General features: G+C 39.7%; 1 protein-coding gene across 1 annotated transcript in view; it reads right to left on the bottom strand.

Annotated features, from left to right (window-relative positions):
- Nucleotides 1-27,814, bottom strand: part of ITPRID1 (ITPR interacting domain containing 1) — a 104,987-nt gene that overhangs the window by 43,579 nt on the left and 33,594 nt on the right. Inside the window, 3 exon segments of the mRNA XM_082632438.1 lie at nt 411-613; nt 2,015-2,101; nt 4,237-4,288. Of these exon segments, the coding sequence (XP_082488564.1) occupies nt 411-613; nt 2,015-2,101; nt 4,237-4,288 (342 nt within the window).

Here is a 27,814-nt window from a genome sequence, read left to right as displayed (position 1 = left end):
ATTGTCACCCCTTTGGAGTTAAGTGCGGCCACATGATTTATTTTGGACAATGAAATCTGAGCACACTTGATATGTGTAAGTTCTGAGCAGGAGGCTTTAAGACCCAAGTATGGTTCTCTATTTCCACCTTTTCCCTGTCATTACAACCAGTGATGTTCCAGATAGTTGAGCCAAGTCCATGGATAAGGAAAACATCATGGAACAGATCTTTCTTCCTCCCAAAATATACACCAATCCGCAGTGGACATGGAGAGTGATCATGACATAAACTTGTTTCTGTTTGAAGTCACTGAGATATTGGGGTTGATTGCTACTGCACAGATCTCCTGGCCCACCCCTCCTAATGCTGTGGCTCATCTGACTGCTCATTGCCATTGCTGAGATTCTGACGCCATGTGGTCCTCACTTACTGTACAAGTTAGGGTTCTCAATGTCCATTCGTTGCTTTTGAGCTTCAAGAAAAACACGGATGTTGATTCCTCTGGCTGCTGAGTCACAATCCAGGAATCTGGCTGGGATTCGTGTGTAGATGTCTGGCTCGTCAGCACCAAACCCCAGATCCAAGAGAATCTCCACTGGATCTTTTTCCCAAAATTCCAGCCATTCAGGAATGCTGCAGTAAAAATATGAATATCTTTATCCAGTAACAGTTCACTTAACCAAAAGCCATTTTTTTTTCCTAGTCACCTCACCCACCCAATCTTCCAGAAATTGAGTAAAGGAGGAATCTGAATAGACAAACAGATGGTGCATTTCCTAGAGCTCATACATACTTCCTAAAAGGACAGTCCTTCACCCCCACTCAGGAACTGCTTGTCTGTACTTTAAAATGAGTTTACTTCACAGGTTTTCCATTTCATAACAGGCAGATGTTAAATGAGATATCGCAGGGAGATTGTGGGACAAAAATCAGAGGCAGTGAAGTGATAACCACAAAAAATGGTAGTTGATGGCAATATGAAACAGAAGAAAAAAAAACCCCTGAAAACAGTAGACTAAAAAAAAGAATATTTAAAAAGAGTATCAGTCTGGGGCATCCCCAGTCACGCAGATTTGTTGAGGATATCACTAAATGGAGACTACAGGACTAATGTTCACAAATAATGACTTTAAGTCCCTAGGTGAGGTTAAAATATGTTCTGTATTTTTTTGGACTTGGCTGAGAAACAAGAAGTACTTTTTTCAACTTGTTTTATTCAGTGCTGGCACTTAAAATGATACCCTGCAGTTATGTGGAAATTATATTTATATATACCAGCTCACTTCCCCCTCACTGACTACCCATTTACACAAATATTTATTGAATGTCTGTCATGTTCTAGGCTCTCTGGTAGGCACCTAAGGCACAAAAAAGAACAAAAATAATATAGTTCTGCTTTCTAATGGCTCACATTCTCATGGCCAAGAATATAATTATTGATTGATTTGTCATTAAAAATACTTTCAATATTATTTACTTTTTTAAATCTATATTTAATCAGGTAAGAAAGACATGAAATACACTCACTTTGTTAAAAATTGTAATGTCCTACATAAGGGTCTCCCCTTTGGCCATTACCCCTGCAAATCCTGACTGCCTTCCTACTGAATTTATGTGTATCCTTCCAGACATTTTTTTTATGTAGTTACATATATGCTTTATAGTTTTCACTTGTTGGCTTTATAAGCAGTAACTTATTCTTTCTGCATCTTGATTTTTTTCCTCTTAAAATATGACTTAAAGATCATTGTAAGTTAGTATAGTTATCTCTACCTATTCCTTTTATCACTGTATAGAATTCCATAAAATGGGTGGGCCAATAGTTTAACTGGCCATTTCCCCATCGACAGATACTTAGTCCACTTTCACTGAATCTTTTACATCCTTCTTGCAAGTTGGGGTTCCGAAATCCTTTATTCATTCTCTCATCCATCCATTCAACAAGTATTTCTCAAGTGCCTATTTGTAATTTCATGAAATCCATCGTTGAAGAGAACGATTTTTCTGGATGAAAAGTGCCTGGAGATCACGTACCTTTGTGGTATACTTGCAGCAGACTGGCAAGAGTTGAAACTGGTCCCTCTGGAGAGACTGGGAGTTTCTAAACACTGATGCAGAGATCTGCAGTCAGGGGTTGGGGGGGGAGAAATACCAACGATGAGATGTGTTGATTTAGATAGTCCCCTGGGAGGTCATTGTGACCCTTTCCCTTCCAGAGCAAACATTTGCATTTCCTCTTTATTTCTAATAATCTCGTAATGGCCACACCTTTGAAGAAGAGAGAGCGTGCAGCAGAGGAACTGCTCCTCTCTTCAAGAGCGTTGTGTTACAGAAGGTGTAGGAATGTAAGTGTTAGGTGCCCGCAAGTGCCCATTATAAAGGTGACAGAATGTCTCACTTTGGACAGATGGCAAATCATTGGGGAACCTTTCAGGAATACAGCTTTGCTAGGCACCGACTTTCAGGAAAAAGTTAAAATTATGTGATGAAAGAGGTAGAGCAAGCAACCACTGAAGCGACTCTGCATGAATCCTCATAATGGTGGAGGGTTTCATACCGCATGGTTAACTCTAAGTGCTGTCTCCTGTGGTCATCCATATGCAACACTAACAAACTCCTTTCTTATGGCAAAGGCCAAAACGAGCGTCTCTCTCTCCAAATAGGCCTGCAATGCAAGTCATTTGAAAGGGTTTCCAAACAGAATGGAACCCTGTTATAATGTAGTTCACTTTTATATGGCTCAGATATACCATAACATATCTAGCCTCATCAAATATAACAGCAAGTGGGCACAAAATTGGAATTTATCAAAGAATACAATGTTGATATCAATTCTCCCAAGGAGACCAAGTTATCTTACATGGGCTCTGGAATTTGCCTTAGCCTGGTCCATATTTGGTAAGAAGAGCTGGGCCCCGCCTCTCCTTTGTTTAATTGCTTCTCTGTATTAAGGCCGAGAAAGTGCACGTTTCTGAATAATAAAGATTCTGTTTTAGACTGAGCTGGCTGAGAGCCTTGGAAGGCGGGAAGAAGATACCTTTCACTTACTGCCTCCCCTCAGTTTGCATGAGGTTTGCCATAATTTTTGTTTCACTCCGTGTTTGAGATTCACACTTTATTTTATAATGTTCAGCAGAGCTACCCAGAAACTGCCCTGACCTTGGATCCAGGAGAATCCACGTACTGTCACAGTTCTAATCAAGCTGTAGGAGCACGGATGAGTCACTGACCTTAACTTGTCATTTTCCTCTTCAACAAAACGAGTTGCCTGAGAGATTTCTGTGGTCCCCACGCCTCTATGATTCTGTGAGTAGCAAAAACATCTAATCTTCTAAGAGGGAAAAACTATGCCGAAGTAGCATTTTAGGTGTGAATCAGTAGGAGGTAGAGGGATACAGTGTTGAACGTTTGGTTTTCGACAAGTTCGAATTATCCGGAGAAGGCAAGAGTGACTAGAGTGTGGGAAGCAGAGTTCCCAAGCCCCCAAAGCACACTGTTTGTTCCGGTGGTTCTTACACTAGAGTGGGCCTCAGAATATTTGAAGGGCTTGCAAAAACGTAGATTTCTGATCCCTACGTCCAGATTTTCTGATGTGATGTGACTGGGGTGAGGCTTGGAAACTTGCAGTTCTACTAAGTTGCCAGGTGATGTTCCTGCTGCTGTTGGGACCCCTTTGGGACCTAGTCTCTCTCCTCATATTAGGGACACTCAAAATGCTTTCTACCTAACAGTGGAAACCATAGGCATTCTTGTCCAGCAAATAGCGTGATAATAACGGACAATATGGAAACACGGATGTAACTACTTTATGAACAGGTCCTCATGAATAGCTGAATTTTAGTAGAATACCATTTACGCAGATGCTTTAATTAAACTCCTAACATTGGAAACTGTAGGCATTCTTGTCCAGCAAATAGCATGATAATAACGGATAATATGAAAATAATGACTGTAACTATTTTATGAACAGGTCCTCATGAATAGCTGAATTTTAGTAGAATACCATTTACATGGATGCTTTAATTAAACTCCCCCCAAGCCAGCATTTGCTGAGTTAACTTGCACACTCCTTTATGACAATTAAAGAACCTCTATCTCTCTCGAGGCTGGTACAAATGGTTTAGGCACTGTGGCTAAACCAGTGACAAGATCCCAAGATCCATGGCATTATAAAGAGACCTCCTCACTTCCACTTCATTTATGAAAGACGTGGCTGTAAAATCCTGCAGTGAAATAACAGTGACTCTGTCACCTACCTCGTAGAGTCTTTCACGGTCATTTGAACCATTCCTTGTTCATGAAAAGGAACTGTAACAAAAAAGAGGAGATGAGCTTAATTTCCTTTTTTTCTAAAGGAAGGTTTTCTCACCTTCAAACGAACCAACATGGCATTGATTTCCATATCCAAGACTGTATCGGCCTGAGATACAAGGCATCTCTGTAGTGAACAAGACAGAATGTAATTAATGGCTAAACTGTGTGGCAAGCACTTGAAGAAATGTGGTACTTGCTCAGTGAAGGGGGAAGTCAGTGGCAGATGAAGTAGTCAGCAAAGATTTCATGGAGGAAACAGTACTTGTCTTGGATTTTTAAGAATGGGGAGAATTTGATAGATGGAAAAGAGGTGTCATCATGAAAGAAGGGTGTCTATAGCAAGTGTCAAGCACAGTGATAGGGCTAGGCTGCTTAGATCACAAGGCATTCTGGAATACTCTCTCCTGGTACAAAAGGTTGAGGAGCAAGGATGGGGACAGGCAAAAGAACACATGAAGAACCCAGCATTCACGGAGCAGTTTCCATTAATTTGTATCACCTAATCCTTACAACAGTCTTATAATTTAGGACCTATTCTTATTTTTCAGATAAGGAAACTGAGACTTACAGAAGTTGAGTAATGAGCCCATGACCACACAGTCAGAAGTAGCAGATCCAGGAATTTCTCATTACATTTATTATTGATTATAACAATAATAGTTACTATTTATTTAACTTAAGTTTGTGTGAGGCAATGTGCTAAGCATGTTACATGCACAATCTGTTTATCCATGAAATAGGTATCATTCATCCCCACTTAATAGAGAAGTAAATTGAGGCTCAGAGTAAATAAATTTCCCATGGCCAGTAGGATGTCAGCCTATTTTTATTTGTTGCTGTTGTTTCTTTTCAAGACACTACGCTGTCAACAGATTGTCTTGTTGCTTATTTGAAAGCCGGAAAGAAGAGTTTATTATGTTTGTGTTAGGACATGGAGAACCATAAAAAGTTTTTGAGCAAACAAGTAAATGTGAGCAGGACGATGCCGAAAGTCCATTTGCCTGGTGAGTGGTGCTGAGGACAGAATAGAAGAGCTACTTATTGGATGTCAGAGAGGCCTATTCAGGGTCCGAAGCAGTACTCAGAACCTGTGTTGTGAGGTAATGCTGCAGCAGACATCTGTAGAAGGAAGTGTTCAGAAGATAGGCAGTTCCTCAGAAGTCCCCCACTCCATCCCCAGGGCTTCCAACTTCCTCTCACTGTGGCTCTCCTGGGCGCAAATGTGTGACATGTATCAAACTGGAAGTATTACCACCCAGCACTTCTATGAGAATGTGAAGTTCTTCACCATAAGAAATATAACACAGGTTGGGAGAGATTTTGGAAAAACAAGCTTAAATGATTGAAACATATATAAAAAAGGAAAATAATAAAGGGCTCTTCAGTCTGGAGCCAGAGTTCCTCTCTGGGTAGGGGGGTCTCTGAATAGATCTCAAGGTATCTGGGAACTTGTCTCTGAATACCAAATTTTGAGGGTGAAGATAAGAATACTCATAGTTTTCAGCTGGTATTTTTTTAAGGCTCAGTGACCCTGCCGAATGGAAAAGGGTAACTGGTCTAGAAAGATAAAGACTAGAGGTATATTACTGAGGCGTGAGCAAATAGTGCATTCTTAATTAAGTCCGAAATACATAACTACAATTTTAAAAGGTAATGAGAAAACAGATACACTAAGTTCTGCCCTGTCACCACAAGAGCTATATAGGGTGAAAAATATTAATCTATGATAAAGGTTTAAAAATAAAGTATATATATCTCCATGCTACCTCTCAATCTCACTCTCATAGCAGACATCATTAATCAATTACACCACTTTCTCATAGAGCCTAGATAGGCTCTCAAAATTGTCAGGAATTGAATGAGATGAAGCTTTTATGCCATCCTTTGTGTAGAGTAAACTTTATGAGTGGCTTTTTTTTGAGGAAACAAACTTCACTCTTTGTTTAGAATAAACTATGAGTTTAGAATAAACTGCTTCATAGAACATTATAGGGAGCCACTACCAAGGATGGAATATCAAGGTGAATGACCATTATTATAATACAAATTTGACATTTATTAAACGTGCTATGTGATATCTGGTGACAGTTATTTATGTAAGTTAAAATATCTGACTCAAACTTATGCACCAGTTTAGAAATTAGCTTAGAATCCAAACTCCAGTCTTTTGCCCATTACCTAAGTAGTTTTAAAACTATGGGTTTTAGTGAGGAATTCTTTTGCAAATTTCTAGCAGTTTAAATAGATAAAAGGAGTGCTGTTCTGGGCAGAGTGGTCTCCCATTTAGCTCTTCCTTCACTCTGTCAGTCACCTCCACAATCCAGAGTTTGAAAAACATCACCTATTCAACACCAAATCTCTCACCTAGGCAGGCATTGCTAATCCACTGCAGCACTCTTGCTCACTGAACTCAGTCTCAAAGCTTCTCAAACCATAAAGCCAATGCCAACTGATTAAAGTTGTCACATGGGAGAAAGCCTATTTGCCACTTTATTAATCATGTTATAGATGCAAGCACAGTATAATTTTTTGGCAGTCATGTTGTAATGACTTGATGAATTAAATAATAGGTTGCCCAAAATGGAAGGTTAAAATAAATATTTATCATTTTCAGCAATTTTTTGTCTATTTCTCCCTGCCCCCACCATCTCCATCTATTGCTTTGCATGTGTCTCACAAAGGCAGGCTCCATTTGTGCCTAGTTAGCTCATCCAGAGAATTCTGGAATTTCTGAGCTGCTCGTGCATAAAATACTCTGGGGTTCTAGGACATCTGGCTTCATATTCTGCCAGTACCGCCACCCTTGCCACTGCCTGTCTTTTCTGGTTGTCTGCTACTGCTCTGGATTTCCTAGAACACGTGAACGGATGTATACGTCCGGGCCAAGGGGTCTGGCATTGTGACCACAGTGAATTGCTCAAACTGTCGGACAGGAAATGAACCATTTTCAGATACTGATGAAAAGAGTTAGCTCAGCCTTGTTGAGTTTTCAAAAACCCTAGCCCCACAGAAAATCTAAGTCATCCATAAAATTCCACATCCCTTCACTCAGGGCTTCTTCATGAGATTCTAGTGCCCACACAGATCTAGTAGCCACATTCCACGGATCACACGCTGCAGCTCTGCAGTCCAGGTTCAGGAGCAATCTGGTTGCCAGGAAACCAAGGGCAGCCCCAAAGGGGAAAAGAAGCCCCTGAAGGAAACATATTTTCTAAGGAACGTGCAAAGTGGACCTGGCTAGTTCACCATGGCGTTTTCTGGTCTGATGACACACATGAAAGCCTTACACAGTTTTAGCATCAGCGGGCCCTCTAAGGCCCAGCTGTCGCCGACACCTAGGGGCTGGGCAGGATGTTTGACCCCCCTCACCTGAATCTCGCACTCACTGATATACAGATATAGCTTTTACATCTTTTGTTAGACTCTTTATACTCTTTTTGATCTTGTTTAAAATGACACAAATGTCTATCTCTAGCCAATATATTCAGACACATAGCCTTCTCTGCTGCCAAGCTTAGATTCTGGAGAAAATGAAGCCAGGGAAAATCGATATAATTTTTTAAACTCACAAGACAAGCCTGATTTTTAAAATTGTAATATAATTATCAAAAATTAATTAGCTTCACTGCTTCATTTCCATTTTTCACTCCCTGGACACCCTGAGTCCTGGGAGACCAAGGGGCATTTTCAGCATTACTACGTGTTTACTTCCTGATGACTGTGGAAACAGGAACTGGCCTTCCCAGTGTTGGACGCTGACAGTTGAGTCTTGCACAGGACTGTGTGAAACTATTATTCCTTGCCTGTTTGAGGTTTTTTTGGTTTTACTTTAGCTTTTTTTTTTTTTCCACTTTGTTAATTTGTAAGGTAAACTTCCTGGAACCTGAGGACAAGCTGGTCAGGGTCAGGCCCTTCCTTGCCTGTTTTCAACAATGAACCTGAAGCTGGTAGCCCAGTTCTCAGCAGCATTGGTATTCCTAGGCTTTTGTTAAAACCCAGAAGATCCAGCAGCCCTGGCTCAGGTCTCTTCAGGGCAACATCTGCTGGAGGTGATGCGCTCTGCAATTCTCTGCAGTCTCCCCGCCTGCCTGGTTCATTAGCACTCACCTGCCTGGCTCACAGAAGCATTTAAGTCTGTGACCTCTGATCAGAGCACAAATTTGACACCTAGGGAATGCCATCATGGGACAAACAAACTGCTCCTGTTACCCCGGATTTCCCCAAACTTCTTCAGGTAGAAGGTGGGACCCTTACAGATGCACCTGTGCTCACCACAGAAGCCTGCCTGCTAAGCCTGCTCAAATCCACACTGGCTTCTCTGAGTGCTTGGCTCTGATATTTTCTCCATTTCTTTGTCCTTCCAAGATAGCACTCTTATTAGGTTTTTAAAGCCAGATTTTACTCTCTAAAAGCATCGAGGGAACAAAGAAAGAAAGAAAAAATTCAAGTCCTCCTATCCTCAAGTTTCCTAAGGGTTGGTCTGAAGGAAAATTAAAGTGAGAAAAAAAAAATTCCCTGCTCTACTCAATACATCCCATTGCATGGGTTAAAACGCCAGTTCTGATTCCCTTTTAGATACTTGAGTCTCCAGCCACCCTCCCTACTGTTAGGTGGACTTCTGCCATCTGAAGCAGCAGACACTGCACTTAACCCTGCAAAATGTATTACTGGAGAAGATGTAGTGAGATATGCAGAAGGCACTAATTAGCACCTTTATTGGCTTGGAAAGCATTTTTTATTTTGGTTTTCCTAAGCATTTCTGACTGATTCATGGAAGACATTTGGTTCTTTGGAATATCGTCCAATAGACTAATCAAATTGCATTTTCACAGGGCTCTAAAATAATAGCATTCTGCAGCTTTCTGTATATTTAACTCCTGCATGACCAAGACACTTAGTAGAGGCAGTCATCAGGGTTTATTTGTCTCAGTTGGCAATTTATTAAACTATATTCTTACAAAAAAAAGAGACACTGACATTCTCCCTGACCTTCATGCTCAGAACTTTAAAGCCAGTTGTGATGCTTTGCTCTTCTTAACCCAGATAGCTGTTTATTTTCCAGATGCTGTGGACTCTTCTTCTCTATTCCTCTGCTGACACCCAGCCCAAGCTCTCATCACCCCAAGCTTGAGGTCATAAATAGCTTCTTCCCAAAGGGTGCACCTTCTTCCCATTGCCAGGATAAACACTGGAATCTGTCATCTCTCTTCTTAGAAACCGTTCATAACTCATTACAGTAGAGACAGCAAATGTGAGACACACCTGCTTCAATTCCCCAATGCTGCACCTGTGGAGTTATTACTTATTATTCATGACCCTCTATTCAGGTGAACAAAGATATGGCTTCACAGTTCTACTCAACACAGACCCCAGCTGTAACTACCCATCCTTTGGCTGAAACTTGAGATGACACTTCTTTGCCATCCCTGTCCTAAGACGTCAAGCGTGATTCCCTCTTTCTGGATTTTAAGGCATTTATAACCTGACCACACCTTATTTAACAGAAACATGTCTCCCTTTGCTCCTTAGCGTGAAAGCTTTTCTCTAGTCTTATCACCCTATATGCTTTCCTGCACACATTCAGTTTGATTCTCACTCCGTGCCTTTATTCAAGCTCCTATTGCTTCCAGGAAATGACATCGACTTGCTTTGTCTCTTTGTTTTTTCAAAACCGTATCTTTGATTAACTAGCTCAAGTCTCACCTTTTTTTGAAGATTGCTCAATCTGACTAAATCATGTTTATTATGGACCAGTTTTACTACGATCTTTTTGTTGACTAGCTTTAGGGAAATCAGATGTGTGAGATGATTCTTGCCTCAGTGGCCTTTACAATTTTGTTAATGAGGCCGATCATATACTAATAATTTGAGGTAGCACAGACCAAGTGTCATATGGGTAGAACCCATGATGGATGTCACTGATGTTCAGAAGAGAGACTGAGTCTCTTAGTGCAGATGTCAGGAAGGGCCTTACAGAGAATATGGGACTTGGGTAAAGCCTCAAAAGAAGGGCAAGAGGTAAAAGGAACAGGAAAGACTTTAAGACAGGAGGAACTGGATGAAGAAAGAGAAAGAACTAGGTATAATGAGAGGAGATAAAAGACTAGACAGTCTTATAGAAAATTGGAACAGGTTATATTCACATTGTAAGGGTCCTGGAAAGTCAGAGTGACATACTTGAGAGCAGGAGTCATATATTCTACATCTTTGCATCCTCCACCTTGCATAGCTCTCTGCTTTGAATGTTTTCATTTGATAAACATTATGCTTTCATATTATAAACATTCTTATAATATAGACAACAAATTTAGAACTTGATCTTGTAAGTTCTTATTATTTAATAATTTTTTAAATAATTAATTTAGATTGATTTTTGGCTGCGTTGGGTCTTCGTTGCTGTGCGCGGGCTTTCTCTAATTGTGGCGAGCGGGGGCTACTCTTGGTTGCGGTACTCGGGCTTCTCATTGCGGTGGCTTCTCTTGTTGCAGAGCAGGGGCTCTAGGTGCATGGGCTCAGTAGTTGTGGCTCGCGGGCTCTAGAGCGCAGGCTCAGTAGTTGTGATGCACTGGCTTAGTTGCTCCGTGGCATGTGGGATCTTCCCGGACCAGGACTTGAACCTATGTCCCCTGCATTGGCAGGCAGATTCTTAACCACTGTGCTACCAGAGAAGTCCCCAAAAGGGGTTAGTTTACTCTTCAGGGACCTCTCTGAGAATCAGAGAAGAAATGTCTAAATATTAAAAAGGACAAATGAATTAACCACTCATCAAATAATCAATGGCACCAAGCAGAACTTTGATAGAAACTGTCTTTTTGCTGTAGGAGATCGTTCTGGTCTTTTTACTCGCAGTTATGCGTGGATGTGTTGTTGAACAAGCACACATGATATAAACCCACATGTTGACACATGTACTCAATGTATGAGTCTGCCCATGCAGCATCAGGATGGTATGCTCCACAGTCAGGCAGAGCTGATGTTGGATTTGTTCTCTGGTGGTGGGAATGGGTTTGCCACAGTCCAGCTCCTCTCTCCAAGCTTTCTTATGCACAATTTTAATATGAAACCTGGGATTAGGAATGAGTCAGCAGCCTGAGAGGAGGAAATTTAACATCCATGACCATGATCCCTTTGGTACCACCGCTGACCCCAAAGAGGCTCTGAATGTCCTATTGTGTTTGTGATTATAGGAAGGTCTGTGGATCCTTACTGTGCTCAAACCAAGAATCAAACTTGTTTGCTTGTGAAGTTGGTGACCAAGAGGAGTTAACTTGTACCCAGTGGTGGTGGTTCTTGGGAAGTGAAAAGAGAAAGAAATTGAACGATGCCCATGAGGCTCTTTCCTGTCATGTGCCCTGAGCAGACGGTGTCCTGGAGATACATCAAAAGGAGACTGTCGGACCACTCAGCTAAGATACCCTAATGTTTGTCAGAAGACAGGGCAGAAGGTGAGAAACTTTTGTGAAGTGCATTAGTGAGACTCGGGATTCAAGCCGTATGGGCAGCTGTCCAACTTTCTACAGTTATTGATGTTCATACGGAAGGAAGGAGCAAGGGAAGTTATTTTTCACGAAGGGAGAAGCCCAAATGATTTCTATTGGTAAATAATCCTGGGTAAGTGATGTTTCAGTGCAAGAGACCTCAAAGCCCCAGGAGGCAAGGTCCCAGAGGGGAGACCCAGGCTCTGCCAATGGCTCTGGGAAGCCAGGGGAAGGTGCCACGACCACCTCAGTACTTCTTGGCCACTGGATCATTCCCAACATTCCCATCAGCCAATACACTTTGCCTCAATAGCTCTCATTCCTGGAAGAGAATATCTTTTGTCTCCACCTCTCCTCCAGCTGTCATTTTAATTCACTGCTCCCTTTTACCTCATAACTCCTCCAAATACTTCTCTGTTTCTACTTCTTCTATTCCCATTTTACTTGAAAGCAGTATAATCAGGCTTTCTCCTCCAGTGTTCCTCTGAAATAGCTCTTTTCAAGGTCACCAGTGACCTAATTGCCAAACCTAACGGTCAATTCTCATTCTTCATCATATACGACACATTAACAACAGTTGACAGTGTGGATCACTCCCTCCTTGATACCCTAACTTCACCCATCTTCCAGACACTTTTCTCTTGGTCCTCTTTTTTCTTCATGACCTACTCCTTCTCCTCCTCCCTTGCTGGTTTTTCCATATCTTCCTGACTTCTTCTCTGTCTCTGTGCACTTGCTTGGTGACCTTATTTGGACTTCTGGCTTTCATCATCTATATGCCAACTAGACCCAAACATTTATCTATTCCCGGACTTTCCCCTGAACTCCAGATTTGTATTTCCAATTCGTACTGATGTATACCTATTTACTAGTATCTCCTTGGGTATCTATTAGGTATTTGAGTCACAGCATGCCTAAAATTGCATCTCTTACCACCAGCCTGATACTTCCTGTTCTTCCCAGCCCAATAAATAACCATGCATCTTCCCAGATGCTTGTGCAAAATCCACTGCATTCATCCTTGACTTCTCTCTCTCTCTTTCATACCCTACATCCATGAGCATATCCTGTCCTGCCTATATTCCAGATATATCTAGAATCTAGCACTTCTCTCTGCAACAACTGCTACTGCCCTGGTCTGTGCCCCCATCCTCTCTCCTCTGAATTATTTCCTTAGCCTCCTAACTGGGCTTCCTGCTTCAAAATTTTCCCCAGCAGAGTTCATTTTCCAAGTAGCAGCCAGAGCTGTCCTGTTAAAAAGAACCAAGACTATGCCACTCCTTTCTATAAAACATGTTAAAAGTTCACTTTTCCCTCAGAATAAAAGTCAAAGTACTTACAGGGATACATATAGCCCTAAATTATTTGGCCTCTGAATAATTCTTGAACTCATAGCTCTTTACTGTATCCCTTGCTCATTTAGCTGCAACCATTCAGGCCTCCTTGCTGTTCTTGGAATACAGAGGGTACATTCCCACCCCAGGGCCTTTGCACATGCTGTCTCATTTGCATGGAGCAGCTCATCCTACAAATAAGCAAATGTCATGTAACTTCACTTCTTTCAGGTAGCTACTCACAGCTAACCTTATCTAAGATACCTTCCCTGGCCATTTATACTCCTGGCATATTACACATTTATTTGTTTTTTGTGTCTATCTCCACTGCATCTTTCTTCTTTGCTATCTCCAATCTTAATGGAGTGTCTAGTTTGGAGGAGGCATTCTATACATATTTGTTAAATAACTGAAGAATGGAATAAAAGGGCATTTGTCAGAAGTGTTGTGTGCTTATGGACAAGGAAATGAAGTTGATAGCATGTTTGTTCTCTAGTCTCCAGACTAAGTCTAAGGCTCAAGGAGAGATATGGGCTGCAGGAAGAAGCTGAAAGTTTATTTCCATCATGAGTTTTTTTTTTTTTTTTTTTTTTTTTTTTGCAGTATGTGGGCCTCTCACTGTTGTGGCCTCTCCCGTTGTGGAGCACAGGCTCCAGACGCGCAGGCCCTGCGGCCATGGCTCATGGGCCCAGCCGCTCTGCGGCATGTGGGATCCTCCCAGACCGGGGCACAAACCCGTGTCCCCTGCACCGGCAGGCGGACTCTCAACCACTGCACCACCAGGGAAGCCCTCCATCATGAGTTTTGTGTGACACAGAACACTAGTCATGCTGCCTAGATCCCTACATTCAGTATAATAGAAAAATGTTTCTACAAATTCTGCAAGAACTAGAGCACTATAAGGACTCAAAGGCAGTACCCAGAGGAGCACAAGAAAAACTAATGCTCCGGGAGGAGCTTCAAGATGGCGGAAGAGTAAGACGCGGAGATCACCTTCCTCCCCACAAATACATCAGAAATACATCTACATGTGGAACAACGCCTACAGAACACCTACTGAACGCTGGCAGAAGACCTCAGACCTCCCAAAAGGTGCGTGAGGAGAGGGGATTAAGAATGCCGCTTAAAGGAGCTCCAGAGACGGGCACCAGCCAAGGCTATCAGTGCGGACCCCAGAGACGGGCATCAGACAGTAAGGCTGCTGCTGCAGCCACCAAGAAGCCTGTGTGCAAGCAGAGGTCACTGTCCACACCTCCCCTCCCGGGAGCCTGTGCAGCTGCCACTGCCAGGGTCCTGTGATCCAGGGACAACTTCCCCGGGAGAACGCACGGCGCGCCTCAGGCTGGTGCAACGTCACGCTGGCCTCTGCTGCGCAGGCTCGCCACGCATCCGCACCCCTCCCTCCCCACGGCGTGAGTGAGGCAGAGCCCCCTAATCAGCTGCTCCTTTAACCCCGTCCTGTCTGAGTGAAGAACAGACGCCCTCAGGCGACCTACACACAGAGGCGGGGCCAAATCCAAAGCTGAACCCTGGGAGCTGTGCGAACAAAGAAGAGAAAGGGAAATTTCTCCCAGCAGCCTCAGGAGCAGTGGATTAAATCTCCACAATCAACTTGATGTACCCTGCATCTGTGGAATACCTGAATAGATAACGAATCATCCCAAATTGAGGAGGTGGACTTTGGGAGCAACGATATACATATTTTTTTCCTTTTTCTCTTTTTGTGAGTGTGTATGTGTATGCTTCTGTGTGTGATTCTGTCTGTAGAGCTTTGCTTTTACCATTTGCCCTAGGGTTCTGTCTGTCAATTTTTTTTATTACTTAAAAATTTTTTTTCTTCATAATAATTTTTTAAATAACTTTATTTTATTTTACTTTACTTTATCTTGTTCTTTCGTTCTTTCTTTTTTTTTCCTCCCTTTCATTGTGAGCCATGTGGCGGTCAGGCTCTTGGTGCTCCAGCCAGGTGTCAGGGCTGTGCCACTGAGGTGGGAGAGCCCAGTTCAGGACACTGGTCCACAAGAGACCGCCCAGCTCCACGTAATATCAAACGGTGAGAATCTCCCAGAGATCTCCATCTCAACACCAAGACCCAGCTCCACTCAATGACCAGCAAGCTACACTGTTGGACACCCTATGCCAAACAACTAGCAAGACAGGAACACAACCCCATCCATTAGCACAGAGGCTGCCTAAAATCATAATAAGGCCACAGACACCCCAAAACACACCACCAGACGTGGACCTGTCCACCAGAAAGACAAGATCCAGCCTCATCCACCAGAACAGAGGCACTAGTCCCCTCCACCAGGAAACCTACACAACCCACTGAACCAAACTTAGCCACTGGGGACAGACACCAAAAACAACAGAAACTACGAACCTGCAGCCTGCGAAAAGGAGACCCCAAACACAGTAAGTTAAGCAAAATGAGAAGACAGAGAAACACATAGCAGATGAAGGAGCAAGGCAAAAACCCACCAGACCAAACAAATGAAGAGGAAATAGGCACTCTACCTGAAAAAGAATTCAGAATAATGATAGTAAAGATGATCCAAAACCTTGGAAATAGAATGGAGAAAATACAAGAAATGTTTAACAAGGACCTAGAAGAACTAAAGAGCAAACAAACAGTGATGAACAACACAATAAGTGAAATTAAAAATTCTCTAGAAGGGATCAATAGCAGAATAACTGAGGCAGAAGAACGGATAAGTGACCTGGAAGATAAAATAGTGGAAATAACTACTGCAGAGCAGAATAAAGAAAAAAGAATGAAAAGAATTGAGGACAAGTCTCAGAGACCTCTGGGATAACATCAAAGGCACCAACATTCGAATTATAGGGGTTGCAGAAGAAGAAGAAAAAAAGAAAGGGACTGAGAAAATATTTGAAGAGATTATAGTTGAAAACATCCCTAATACGGGAAAGGAAATAGTTAATCAAGTCCAGGAAGCACAGAGAGTCCCATACAGGATAAATCCAAGGAGAAACACGCAAAGACACATACTAATCAAACTATCAAAAATTAAATACAAAGAACAAATATTAAAAGCAGCAGGGGAAAAACAACAAATAACACATAAGGGAATCCCCATAAGGTTAACAGCTGATCTTTCAGCAGAAATTCTGCAAGCCAGAAGGGAGTGGCAGGACATATTTAAAGTGATGAAGGAGAAAACCTTACAAACAAGATGACTCTACCCACCAAGGATCTCATTCAGATTTGATGGAGAAATTAAAACCTTTACAGACAAGCAAAAGCTAAAAGAATTCAGCACCACCAAACCAGCTTTACAACAAATGCTAAAGGAACTTCTCTAGGCAGGGAACACAAGAGAAGGAAAAGACCTACAATAATAAACCCAAAACAATTAAGAAAATGGTAATAGCAGCATACATACCGATAATTACCTTAAATGTAAATGTATTAAATGCCTCAAACAAAAGACACAGACTGGCTGAATGGATACAAAACCAACACCTGTATATATGCTGTCTACAAGAGACCCACTTTGGACCTAGGGACACATACAGACAGAAAGTGAGGGGATGGAAAAAGATATTCCATGCAAATGGAAATCAAAAGAAAGCTGGAGCAGCAATTCTCATATCAGACATAATAGACTTTAAAACAAAGGCTATTACAAGAGACAAAGAAGGACACTACGTAATGATCAAGGGATCGATCCAAGAAGAAGATATAATAATTGTAAATATTTATGCACCCAACATAGGAGCACTTCAATACATAAGGCAAATACTAACAGCTATAAAAGGGGAAACTGACAGTAACACAATATTGTAGGGGACTTTAACACTCCACTTTCACCAAGGACAGATCATCCAAAATGAAAATAAATAAGGAAACGTAAGTTTTAAATGATACATTAAACAAGATGGACTTAATTGATAGTTATAGGACATTCCACCCAAAAACAACAGAATACACATTCTTCTCAAGTGCTCATGGAACATTCTTCAGGACAGATCATATCTTGGGTCACAAATAAAGCCTTGGTAAATTTAAGAAAACTGAAATCTTATCAAGTATCTTTTCCGATAAAACACTATGAGACTAGATATCAATTACAGGAAAAAATCTGTAAGAAATACAAACACAGGGAGGCTAAACAACACACTACTTAATAACCAAGAGATCACTGAAGAAATCAAAGAGGAAATCAAAAAATGCTTAGAAACAAATGACAAAGAAAACACGATGACCCAAAACCTATGGGATGCAGCAAAAGCAGTTCTAAGAGCGAAGTTTATAGCAATACAATCCTACCTTAAGAAACAAGAAACATCTCAAATAAACAACCTAACCTTATACCTAAAGCAAACAGAGAAAGAAGAACCAAAAAACCCCAAAGTTAGCAGAAGGAAAGAAATCATAAAGATGAGATCAGAAATAAGTGAAAAAGAAATGAAGGAAACGATAGCAAAGATCAATAAAACTAAAAGCTGGTTCTTTGAGAAGATAAACAAAATTGATAAACCATTATCCAGACTTATCAAGAGAAAAAGGGAGAAGACTCAAATCAATAGAATTAAAAATGAAAAAGGAGAAGTAACAACTGACACTGCAGAAATACAAAGGATCATGAGAGATTACGACAAGCAATGATATGCCAATAAAATGGACAACCTGGAAGAAATGCACAAATTCTTATAAAAGCACAACCTCCAAGACTGAATCAGGAAGAAATAGAAAATATGAACAGACCAATCACAAGCACTGAAATTGAAACTGTGATTAAAAATCTTCCAACAAACAAAAGCCACGACCAGATGGCTTCACAGGCGAATTCTATCAAACATTTAGAGAAGAGCTAATGCCTAGCCTTCTCAAACTCTTCCAAAATATAGCAGAGGGAGGAACACTCCCAAACTCATTCTACGAGGCCACCATCACTCTGATACCAAAACCAGACAAAGATGTCACAAAGAAAGAAAACTACAGGCCAATATCACTGACGAACATAGATGCAAAAATCCTCAACAAAATACTAGCAAACAGAATCCAACAGCACGTTAAAAGTATCATACACTATGATCAAGTGGGGTTTAGCCCAGGAATGCAAGGATTCTTCAATATACGCAAATCAATCAGCGTGATACACCATATTAACAAAATGAAGGAGAAAAACCACATGATCATCTCAATAGATGCAGAGAAAGCTTTTGACAAAATTCAACACCTATTTATGATAAAAACCCTCCAGAAGGTAGGCATAGAGGGAACTTTCCTCAACATAGTAAAGACCATATATGACAAACCCACAACCAACGTCGTCCTCAATGGTGAAAAACTGAAACCATTTCCACTAAGATCAGGAAACAGACAAGGTTGCCCACTCTCACCACTCTTATTCAACCTAGTTTTGGAAGTTTTAGCCACAGCAATCAGAGAAGAAAAGAAAATAAAAGGAATCCAAATTGGAAAGAAGAAGTAAAGCTGTCACTGTTTGCACATGACATGATACTATACATAGAGAATCCTAAAGATGCTACCAGAAAACTATTAGAGCTAATCAACGAATTTGGTAAAGTAGCAGGATACAAAATTAATGCACAGAAATCTCTTGCATTCCTATACATTAATGATAAAAAATCTGAAAGTGAAATTAAGAAAACACTCCCATTAACCATTGCAACAAAAAGAATAAAATATCTAGGAATAAACCTACTGAGGAGACAAAAGACCTGTATGCAGAAAATTATAAGACACTGATGAAAGAAATTAAAGGTGATATAAATAGATGGAGAGATATACCATGTTCTTGAATTGGAAGAATCAACATTGTGAAAAATGACTCTACTACCCAAAGCAATCTACAGATTCAATGCAATCCCTATCAAATTACCCCTGGCATTTTTCACGGAACTAGAACAAAAAATTTCACAATTTGTATGGAAACACAAAAGACCCTGAATAGCCAAAGCAATCTTGAGAAAGAAAAACAGAGCTGGAGGAAACGGGCTCCCTGACTTCAGGCTATACTACAAAGCTACAGTAATCAAGACAGAATGGCACTGGCACAGAAACAGAAAGATAGATCAAAGGAACAGGAGAGAAAGCCCAGAGATAAACCCACACACATATGGTCACCTTATCTTTGATAAAGGAGGCAAGAATATACAGTGGAGAAAAGACAGCCTCTTCAATAAGTGGTGCTGGGAAAACTGGACAGCTACATGTGAAAGAATGAAATTAGAAAACTCCCTAACACCGTACAGAAAAATAAACTCAAGATGGATTAAAGACCTAAATGTAAGACGGGGCACTGTAAAACTCTTAGAGGAAGACATAGGCAGAACACCCTATGACATAAATCACCACAGATCCTTTTTGACCCACCTCCTAGAGAAATGGAAATAAAAACAAAAATAAACAAATGGGACCTAATGAAACTTAAAAAGCTTTTGCACAGCAAAGGAAACCATAAACAAGACGAAAAGACAACCCTCAGAATGGGAGAAAGTATGTGCAAATGAAGCAACTGACAAAGGATTAATCTCCAAAATTTACAAGCAGCTCATGCAGCTCAATATCAAAAAACCAAACAACCCAATCCAAAAATGGGCAGAAGACCTAAACAGACATTTCTCCAAAGAAGATATACAGATTGCCAACAAACACATGAAAGAATGTTCCACATCATTAATCATTAGAGAAATGCAAGTCAAAACTACAATGAGGTATCATCTCACACCGGTCAGAATGGTCATCATCAGAGGGTGTGAAGAAAAGGGAACCCTCTTGCACTGTTGGTGGGAATGTAAATTGATACAGCCATTATGGAGAACAGTATGGAGGTTCTGTAAAAAACTAAAAATAGAACTACCATACAACCCAGCAATCCCACTACTGGGCATATACCCTGAGAAAACCATAATTCAAAAAGAGTCATGTACCAAAATGTTTATTGCAGCTCTATTTACAATAGCCAGGACATGGAAGCAATCTAAGTGTCCATCAACAGATGAATGGATAAAGATGATGTGGCACATATATACAATGGAATATTACTCAGCCATAAAAAGGAATGAAACTGAGTTATGTGTAATGAGGTGGATGGACCTAGAGACTCATTCAGAGTGAAATAAGTCAGAAAGAGAAAAACAAATATCGTATGTTAACACATATATATGGAATCTAGAAAAAAAAAAGATCATGAAGAACCTAGGGGCAAGATGGGAATAAAGATGCAGACCTACTAGAGAATGGACTTGAGGGTACGGGGAGGGGGAAGTGTAAGCTGGGACAAAATGAGACAGTGGCATGGACATATATACACTACCAAACATAAAATAGATAGCTAGTGGGAAGCAGCTGCATAGCACAGGGAGATCAGCTCGGTGCTTTGTGACCACGTAGAGGGGTGGGATAGGGAGGGTGGGAGGGAGGGAGATGCAAGAGCAAAGAGATATGCATAACTATTTCACTTTGTTATAAAGCAGAAACTAACACACCATTGTAAAGCAATTATACTCCAATAGAGATGTTAAAAAAAAAAAGAAAAGAAAAAATGATGCTTAGGGAGTGATGAAACATGAATTGTCCATATGTTGACACCCAGGGGAATCTGTTGGAGTAGAAGCAGTGACAATGGAAATGAACTCATTCATGAAAACGTGTGAGGCATCTTCTGATGAATCCCAGAAATACTTATGGGCAATGCTTTGCAATAGACCCTGTGTCACCAAGACGGAGGCAATAATCTATCAAATTTGGGGTACTAATTTCATTATTATTTAATTTTTACCCAGATGCATATATTGAAGAATACTTGCATCCCTCAGATATATCCCACTTGATTATGGTGTATGATCCTTTTAATGTGTTGTTGGATTCTGTTTGCTAGTATTTTTTTGAGCATTTTTGCATCTATATTCATCAGTAATATTGGTCTGTGATTTTCTTTTTTTTTGTAGTATCTTTGTCTGGTTTTAGTATCAGGGTGATGGTGGCCTCATAGAATGAGTTTGGGAGTGTTCCTTCCTCTGCAATTTTTTGGAAGAGTTTGAGAAGAATGGGTGTTAGCTCTTCTCTAAATGTTTGATAGAATTCACCTGTGGAGCCATCTGGTCCTGGACTTTTGTTTGTTGGAAGATTTTTAATCATAGTTTCAATTTTTTTACTTGTGATTGGTCTGTTAATATTTTCTATTTTTTCCTGATTCAGTCTTGGAAGGTTATACCTTTTTAAGAATTTGTCCATTTCTTCCAAATTGTCCATTTTATTGGCATAGAGTTGCTTGTAGTAGTCTCTTAGGATGCTTTGTACTTCTACTTCTGTGGTGTCTGTTGTAACTTCTCCTTTTTCATTTCTAATTTTATTGATTTGAGTCCTTTCCCTTTTTTCTTCATCAGTCTGGCTAATGGTTTATCCATTTTGTTTATCTTCTCAAAGAACCAGTTTTTAGTTTTATTGATCTTTGCTATTGTTTTGTTTCTATTTCATTTATTTCTGCTCTGATCTTGATGATTTCTTTCCTTCTGCTAACTCTGGGTTTTGTTTGTTCTTCTTTCTCTAGTTCCTTTAGGTGTAATGTTAGATTGTTTTTTTGAGATTTTTCTTGTTTCTTGAGGTAGGCTTGTATAGCTATAAACTTCCCTCTTAGAACTGCTTCTGCTGCATCCCATAGGTTTTGGATTGTCGTGTTTTCATTGTCATTTGTCTCTAGGTATTTTTTTGATTTCCTCTTTGATTTCTTCAGTGATCTCTTGGTTATTTAGTAATGTATTGTTTAGCCTCCATGTGTTTGTGTTCTTCCCTTTTTTATTCCCTGTAATTCATTTCTAATCTCATAGCATTGTGGTTAGAAAAGATGTTTGATATGATTTCAATTTTCTTAAATTTACTGAGGCTTGATTTGTGACCCAAGATGTGACCTATCCTGGAGAATGTTCTGTGTGCACTTGAGAAGAAAGTATAATCTGCTGTTTTTGGGTGGAATGTCCTATAAATATCAATTACATCTGTCTGGTCCATTGTGTCATTTAATGCTTGTGTTTCCTTATTTTCTGTTTGGATGACCTGTACATTGGTGTGAGGTATTAAAGCCCCCCAATATTATTGTGTTACTGTCAATTTCCTCTTTTAGAGCTGTTAGCAGTTGCGTTACGTATTGAGGTGCTCCTATGTTGGGTGCATATATATTTATAATTGTTATATCTTCTTCTTGGATTGATCCCTTAATCATTACGTAGTGTCCTTCCTTGTCTCTTGTACCATTCTTTATTTTAAAGTCTATTTTATCTGATATGAGAATTGCTACTCCAGCTTTCTTTTGATTTCCATTTGCATGGAATATCTTTTTCCATCTCCTCACTTTCAGTCTGTATGTGTCCCTAGGTCTGAAGTGGGTTTCTTGTAGACAGCATATATATGGGTCTTGTTTTTGTATCCATTCAGCAAGCCTGTGTCTTTTGGTTGGAGCATTTAATCCATTCACGTTTAAGGTGATTATTGATATGTATGTTCCTCTGACCATTTTCTTAATTGTTTTGGGTTTGTTTTTGTAGGTCCTTTTCCTCTCTTGTGTTTCCCACTTAGTGAAGTTCCTTTAGCATTTGTTGTAGAGCTGGTTTGGTAGTGCTGAATTCTCTTAGCTTTTGCTTGTCTGTAAAGCTTTGATTTCTCCATTGAATCTGAATGAGATCCTTGCTGGGTAGAGTAATCTTGGCTGTAGGTTCTTCCCTTTCATCGCTTTAAATATATCATGCCACTCCCTTCTGGCTTGTAGAGTTTCTGCTGAGAAATCAGCTGTTAACCTTATGGGAGTTCCCTTGTATGTTATTTGTCATTTTTCCCTCGCTGCTTTCAATAATTTTTCTCTGTCTTTAATTTTTGCCAATTTGATTACTATGTGTCTCGGCATGCTTTTCCTTGGGTTTATCCTGTATGGGACTCTCTGTGCTTCCTGGACTTGGGTGGCTATTTCCTTTTCCACGTTAGGGAAGTTTTCTACTATAATTTCTTCAAATATTTTCTCAGGTCCTTTCTCTTCCTCATTCCGGGACCCCTATAACGTGAATGTTGTTGCGTTTAATGTTGTCCCAGTGGTGTCTTAGGCTGTCCTCCTTTCTTTTTATTCTTTTTCCTTTATTCTGTTCCACAGCAGTAAATTCCACCATTCTGTCTTCCAGTTCACTTATCCATTCTTCTGCCTCAGTTATTCTGCTATTGATTCCTTCTAGTGTATTTTTCATTTCAGTTATTGTATTGTTCATCTCTGTTTGTTTGTTCTTTAATTCTTGTAGATCTTTGTTAAACATTTCTTGCATCTTCTCGATCTTTGCCTCCGTTCTTTTTCTGAGGTCCTGGAGCTTCTTCCCTATCGTTGTTCTGAATTCTCTTTCTAGAAGATTGCCTATGTCCATTTCATTTAGTTGATTTTGGGGGTTTTATCTTGTTCCTTCATCTGGTACATAGCCCTCTGCCTTTTCATCTTGTCTATCTTTCTGTGAATGTGGTTTTTGTTCCACAGGCTGCAGGATTGTAGTACTTCTTGCTTCTGCTTTCTGCCCTCTCTACAATTATTTTTAATTAATAATATTTAAATCTTCTTTATGTACCTCAAGTGTAAATGAAATAAGGTTTTATCAATACAAAAAAAACCCTTAAATGGAAGTGTCCCTTTTTGCCATCCAAGCTTGGCTCACACAAATAAGGAAAAGCTAGGGATAAAATTAATGGCCATGGATTTACACCAGTATGCAGTATATTGGTTTCTGGTAAAAAAAAAAAGCATGAACTTTGAAATCAAACGGAATTCAAATCATGTGTCCATGGCTTTGGCTTTATGTGATTTTAGGTAAATCTCTTAACTTTACCAAGTCTCTGTTTCTTCAATATTTAATGAGGTTAATCAATCACCTTGCTTGAGAAATACTTCACAATATTTTTAAAATATGCAACAGGCACTCAATATATGATAATTACTAATTATTACTAATTATAATTTTGAGTCTGAAATGTATAGGGATCAGAAACCTAGTGAACCTCAGGAAAAAAAACAATAACCATGGAATTTTCTAACTCTTAAACACTAGTATCTCACTCATGTCGATTTTCCAAGCGTTTAGTTTCTCATAATTTAAAATTTCTGGAGTTAAGGTAGAATGGGCTTCTTATGAATTTCTAGAAAACTAATTCGATGCATCTTTTTTATTTTAAGATCCAGATGTGGCCATTTTTCATTTCTACGGATACTTGACTGACATTTAAAAAATTAGCGTTGTCCTACTTCAAAACATTTAAATTCAAGAGGACTGAGTTGTGACTGTAAAATCTGGTGCACAAGAGTCAGAAGACCTGGAGGGAGAAGTAGATGCTAGTGAACTGACCCACATTGTTCATGCTTTGACTTTTCTAGCAGGGACACTGATGCAGAGCTTTCCTCCCAGGATACTTCCAGGAGTGTCCATGCATAACACGGATAGTAAATTATACTATAGTCCTCTAGAGAGAAAACGTGGCTGCAGAGTCAGATAGACTCATGTTCAAATCTCAACTCACTTATCTACTAACTGGGTTACTTTGGGCAAGTTACTTAACCTTTCTGAGTCTCATTTTCCTCTTTGAAAAAGTTAATAATGATAATATCCACCTCAGAAGATGGTTCTGGTAAATGAGATAATATACACAGAAAGTACCTAGGCTGTGTGCTCTCCACATGTACTAATTTCATTCCCCTCTGGGAGCTCTACCTATCATAATGGTGGTGAACAAGATAGGCCAACCAGATTCCAGTTTAATAAAAATTAGACTTTAAAAAAAATTAGACTTTAGGTAGCTGCAGAGCAGCATGAAAGCCAAAAAATCAACATTAGAAGCCAAGACCTGACCTTGGCCATCTCAAGACATAGGAGGAAATCAGCAGTAGGGCCACTGAAGCCTTATTCCACCTCTTCATTTTATTTGAGGTCCACTAGAATGCTTTCCATGGGAGGTACTGGGTCACCTGGAAGATGAGCAGGCACTTGGATCTTGTTACTACTTTAATGTATAAAGCCTCAGAATGATCACTGAGGGAAACCAGCCTCAGAGTGGTTTCTACTTGTTGTCAGTTCAGTAGTATCCCCCTCAAATTTCATTTCAGTATCTGAAATTTCATATCAGAATATATCCTTTATCTGGAAATATGGTCTCTGCAGATATAATTAGTAAAGGTGAGGTCATACTGGATAAGGGTGAGCCATAAATCCTAAAGCCAATGACTGGGGTCCTTAAGAGAATAGAGAAGACTCACAGGGAAAAGACAGCCATGTGAAAACAGAAGCAGAGCATGCAATGATGTAGCTACCAGTCAAGGAATGCCAGGGTTTGATGGGAACCAGAAGAAGGAGGCCAGGAAGGATTCTTCCCTTAGAACCTTCAGAGAGAGAATAACCTTGCTGACACTTTTTTTTTGTTGTTCTTTTAAGGTTTTATTCTCTCCATTTTTCCCTTTACTTATACTACAGACAGCATTTAAAATCTTGTTGCCATAGTGACTGATATTAAAGCACATACAAGAGAATCAAACCTGAAACTCTAAGAAAATATACTTGAAATAAAAGAAAAATCACTACAGTGAAACATACTTATATATAATAATTTCCCACCTGACATTGTATTATTTTTCTTCCCTTAGAAGATATAATGATTGAACTATATAGTGCCCCCAAAAGGTTGCAGGATTTAAAGAACTTTAAAATGTTTCCTTAAAAGAGAACCTTGCTGACACTCTGATTTCAGACTTTCAGCCTTCAGAACTGTGAGAAAACAAATTTCTGATTTAAGCCACCAAGTTTGTGGTAATTGGTTATGGCTTACCTAGGAACGAATGCACCACTCTACATCATACTGAGATTGTGGGAGCTTTTACAGGATTTTGCCTCTAGCAGAGACTACTTTTCTTTCTCTTCTTCAGTTCCTTTTGTTTCACCACAGTTTTCTCTCTGACACACCTCTCATGACCTTCAGGTCTCCAGTTTCTGCTACTACTGTTATAGTTTCCACTTCCTGGTGTGGTCCTTGGCTTCCCTAAACTCAGGGTGCCTTGAGCTCATTGCAGCAAAACCAGCACACAGAGGGGCTGAGAGAATGCCCAGCCACAGGTCCCTCCACACACCTCCAACCAGCTGTAACTAAAAATAGTGGCACTTGATCACCCAGATTCTCCACCTGCAAACACAGATGAACACCAGCCTTGCTACCACACAGGTTACTGAGTTTAAAATATGATAGATGAGGAAGGGCCTTGTAAAAGTGAAGGCTCAATTAAACTTGTAAGAAGCTATTCCATTATTATTAAAAACTTCGCTAAAGACAAAGGACCTGGCAAATAGAAACTGCGCATGTCTGATCTCAGAGTCATCTTGTTACCCTTCTTTCCTCCAACTCTTCACCTCACGCTTTTACTTCATTGACTTGATTCAAAGGAGGAAGGGCCATGATTTGTCTTAATTTCTGGGAAGTGAAGCTTTTAATATAGTTACTGACAACCCCAGAACTGGTGCCAGGCCTCCTACTATAACCTGGGCAAGATGAAGTATCAGAGGGATATTAAATGCTGGCTATATTTCTTAACTTCCTGCCTTTTCATGAGACTAAACTGTCAGGAACAAAGGTACTTAAATTCAATTTATTGGCAAACATCTTCAAGATTTTTGGCATCATGGAACTTTTTATATTTAAAAAAAATAAAGAATCTTGGCAAAGGAGGAAATTTGAACGATATACCTAGATTTTTAAAGTAAAAATTCCTAAATTTAAACTGGTTTGTAGCCAATGGTCAATCTTAATTTAAGTGGCAGCGAAGGAAGTGAAATAATTAAAACCAGCCAAGTAAGTAGCAATTAGACTAATAATTTTCCCTCTAATCATTAAACTCCTTAATTATGTTATTTTTACATGCATTATTTAGGGCATTACATCAATTTTAAAACACACTATTTTCACATTTTAACATCTATGAAATCAGGATGTGTCTAGTAGTCAATGTTGCCTACTATAATGCCTAGTTATAATTGACAGGGATGACAAGGATGGTTGCTTTATTTTCCTATTGGAGTGGTACTTAAAATGTGGGTGTATTTTATGATTGAGGAGGCTTACATTCTATGAAATACCGTATTTGATTTAATGAAGATGTAAACTGTGAGACCTGTAGTTAAATTTCTTTTTCTTCTTGTAATGTTCTTATCAAATCTCAATGTAACAAGTGTGATATATTTTCTGCTTTGGAAATACATATTTGTACTGTTTGCTATAGAATTCAGTCATCTGTTGTTTTTGAGAACAAATGCATCATTAGAAAGAGACAATATAATTTTAAGACTGAAGAATAGAAAGAAACTAGATTTAGAAATAAAAGTACAATACAGTGTGAGGAAAAATTAAACAATTTCATTTTCATTTCTATAATTACATCCTTGCAAAATGTCTTCACAGACCCAGTGAGTTTTCTGTTAGAGTCTGAGCTAATGATATGGCAAGAGTCCTTGTTTCTAGCCCCCAATTTGCTGCTGGATAACACCTATCCTTTCTGAGCTTGCCTTAAGTATTAAAGAAAGTGAGCTGAATGGTTTCTGAGATTTTTTTTCCATTTCTAGGAACCTCTGATAATTCTCATTTTTAAAAGATTTATTCACACAAACATTTTAATACATCTCCTACTCAGGTCCACAAAGCATAACTGCTTCTGGGTTCT

Source organism: Mesoplodon mirus (genome assembly GCF_964341445.2).
Source record: "Mesoplodon mirus genome assembly, chromosome: 9".
Classification (NCBI taxonomy): domain Eukaryota; kingdom Metazoa; phylum Chordata; class Mammalia; order Artiodactyla; family Ziphiidae; genus Mesoplodon; species Mesoplodon mirus.
Note: the sequence above shows the minus strand (reverse complement) of the source record. Positions and strands in the feature narration are given on the sequence as shown.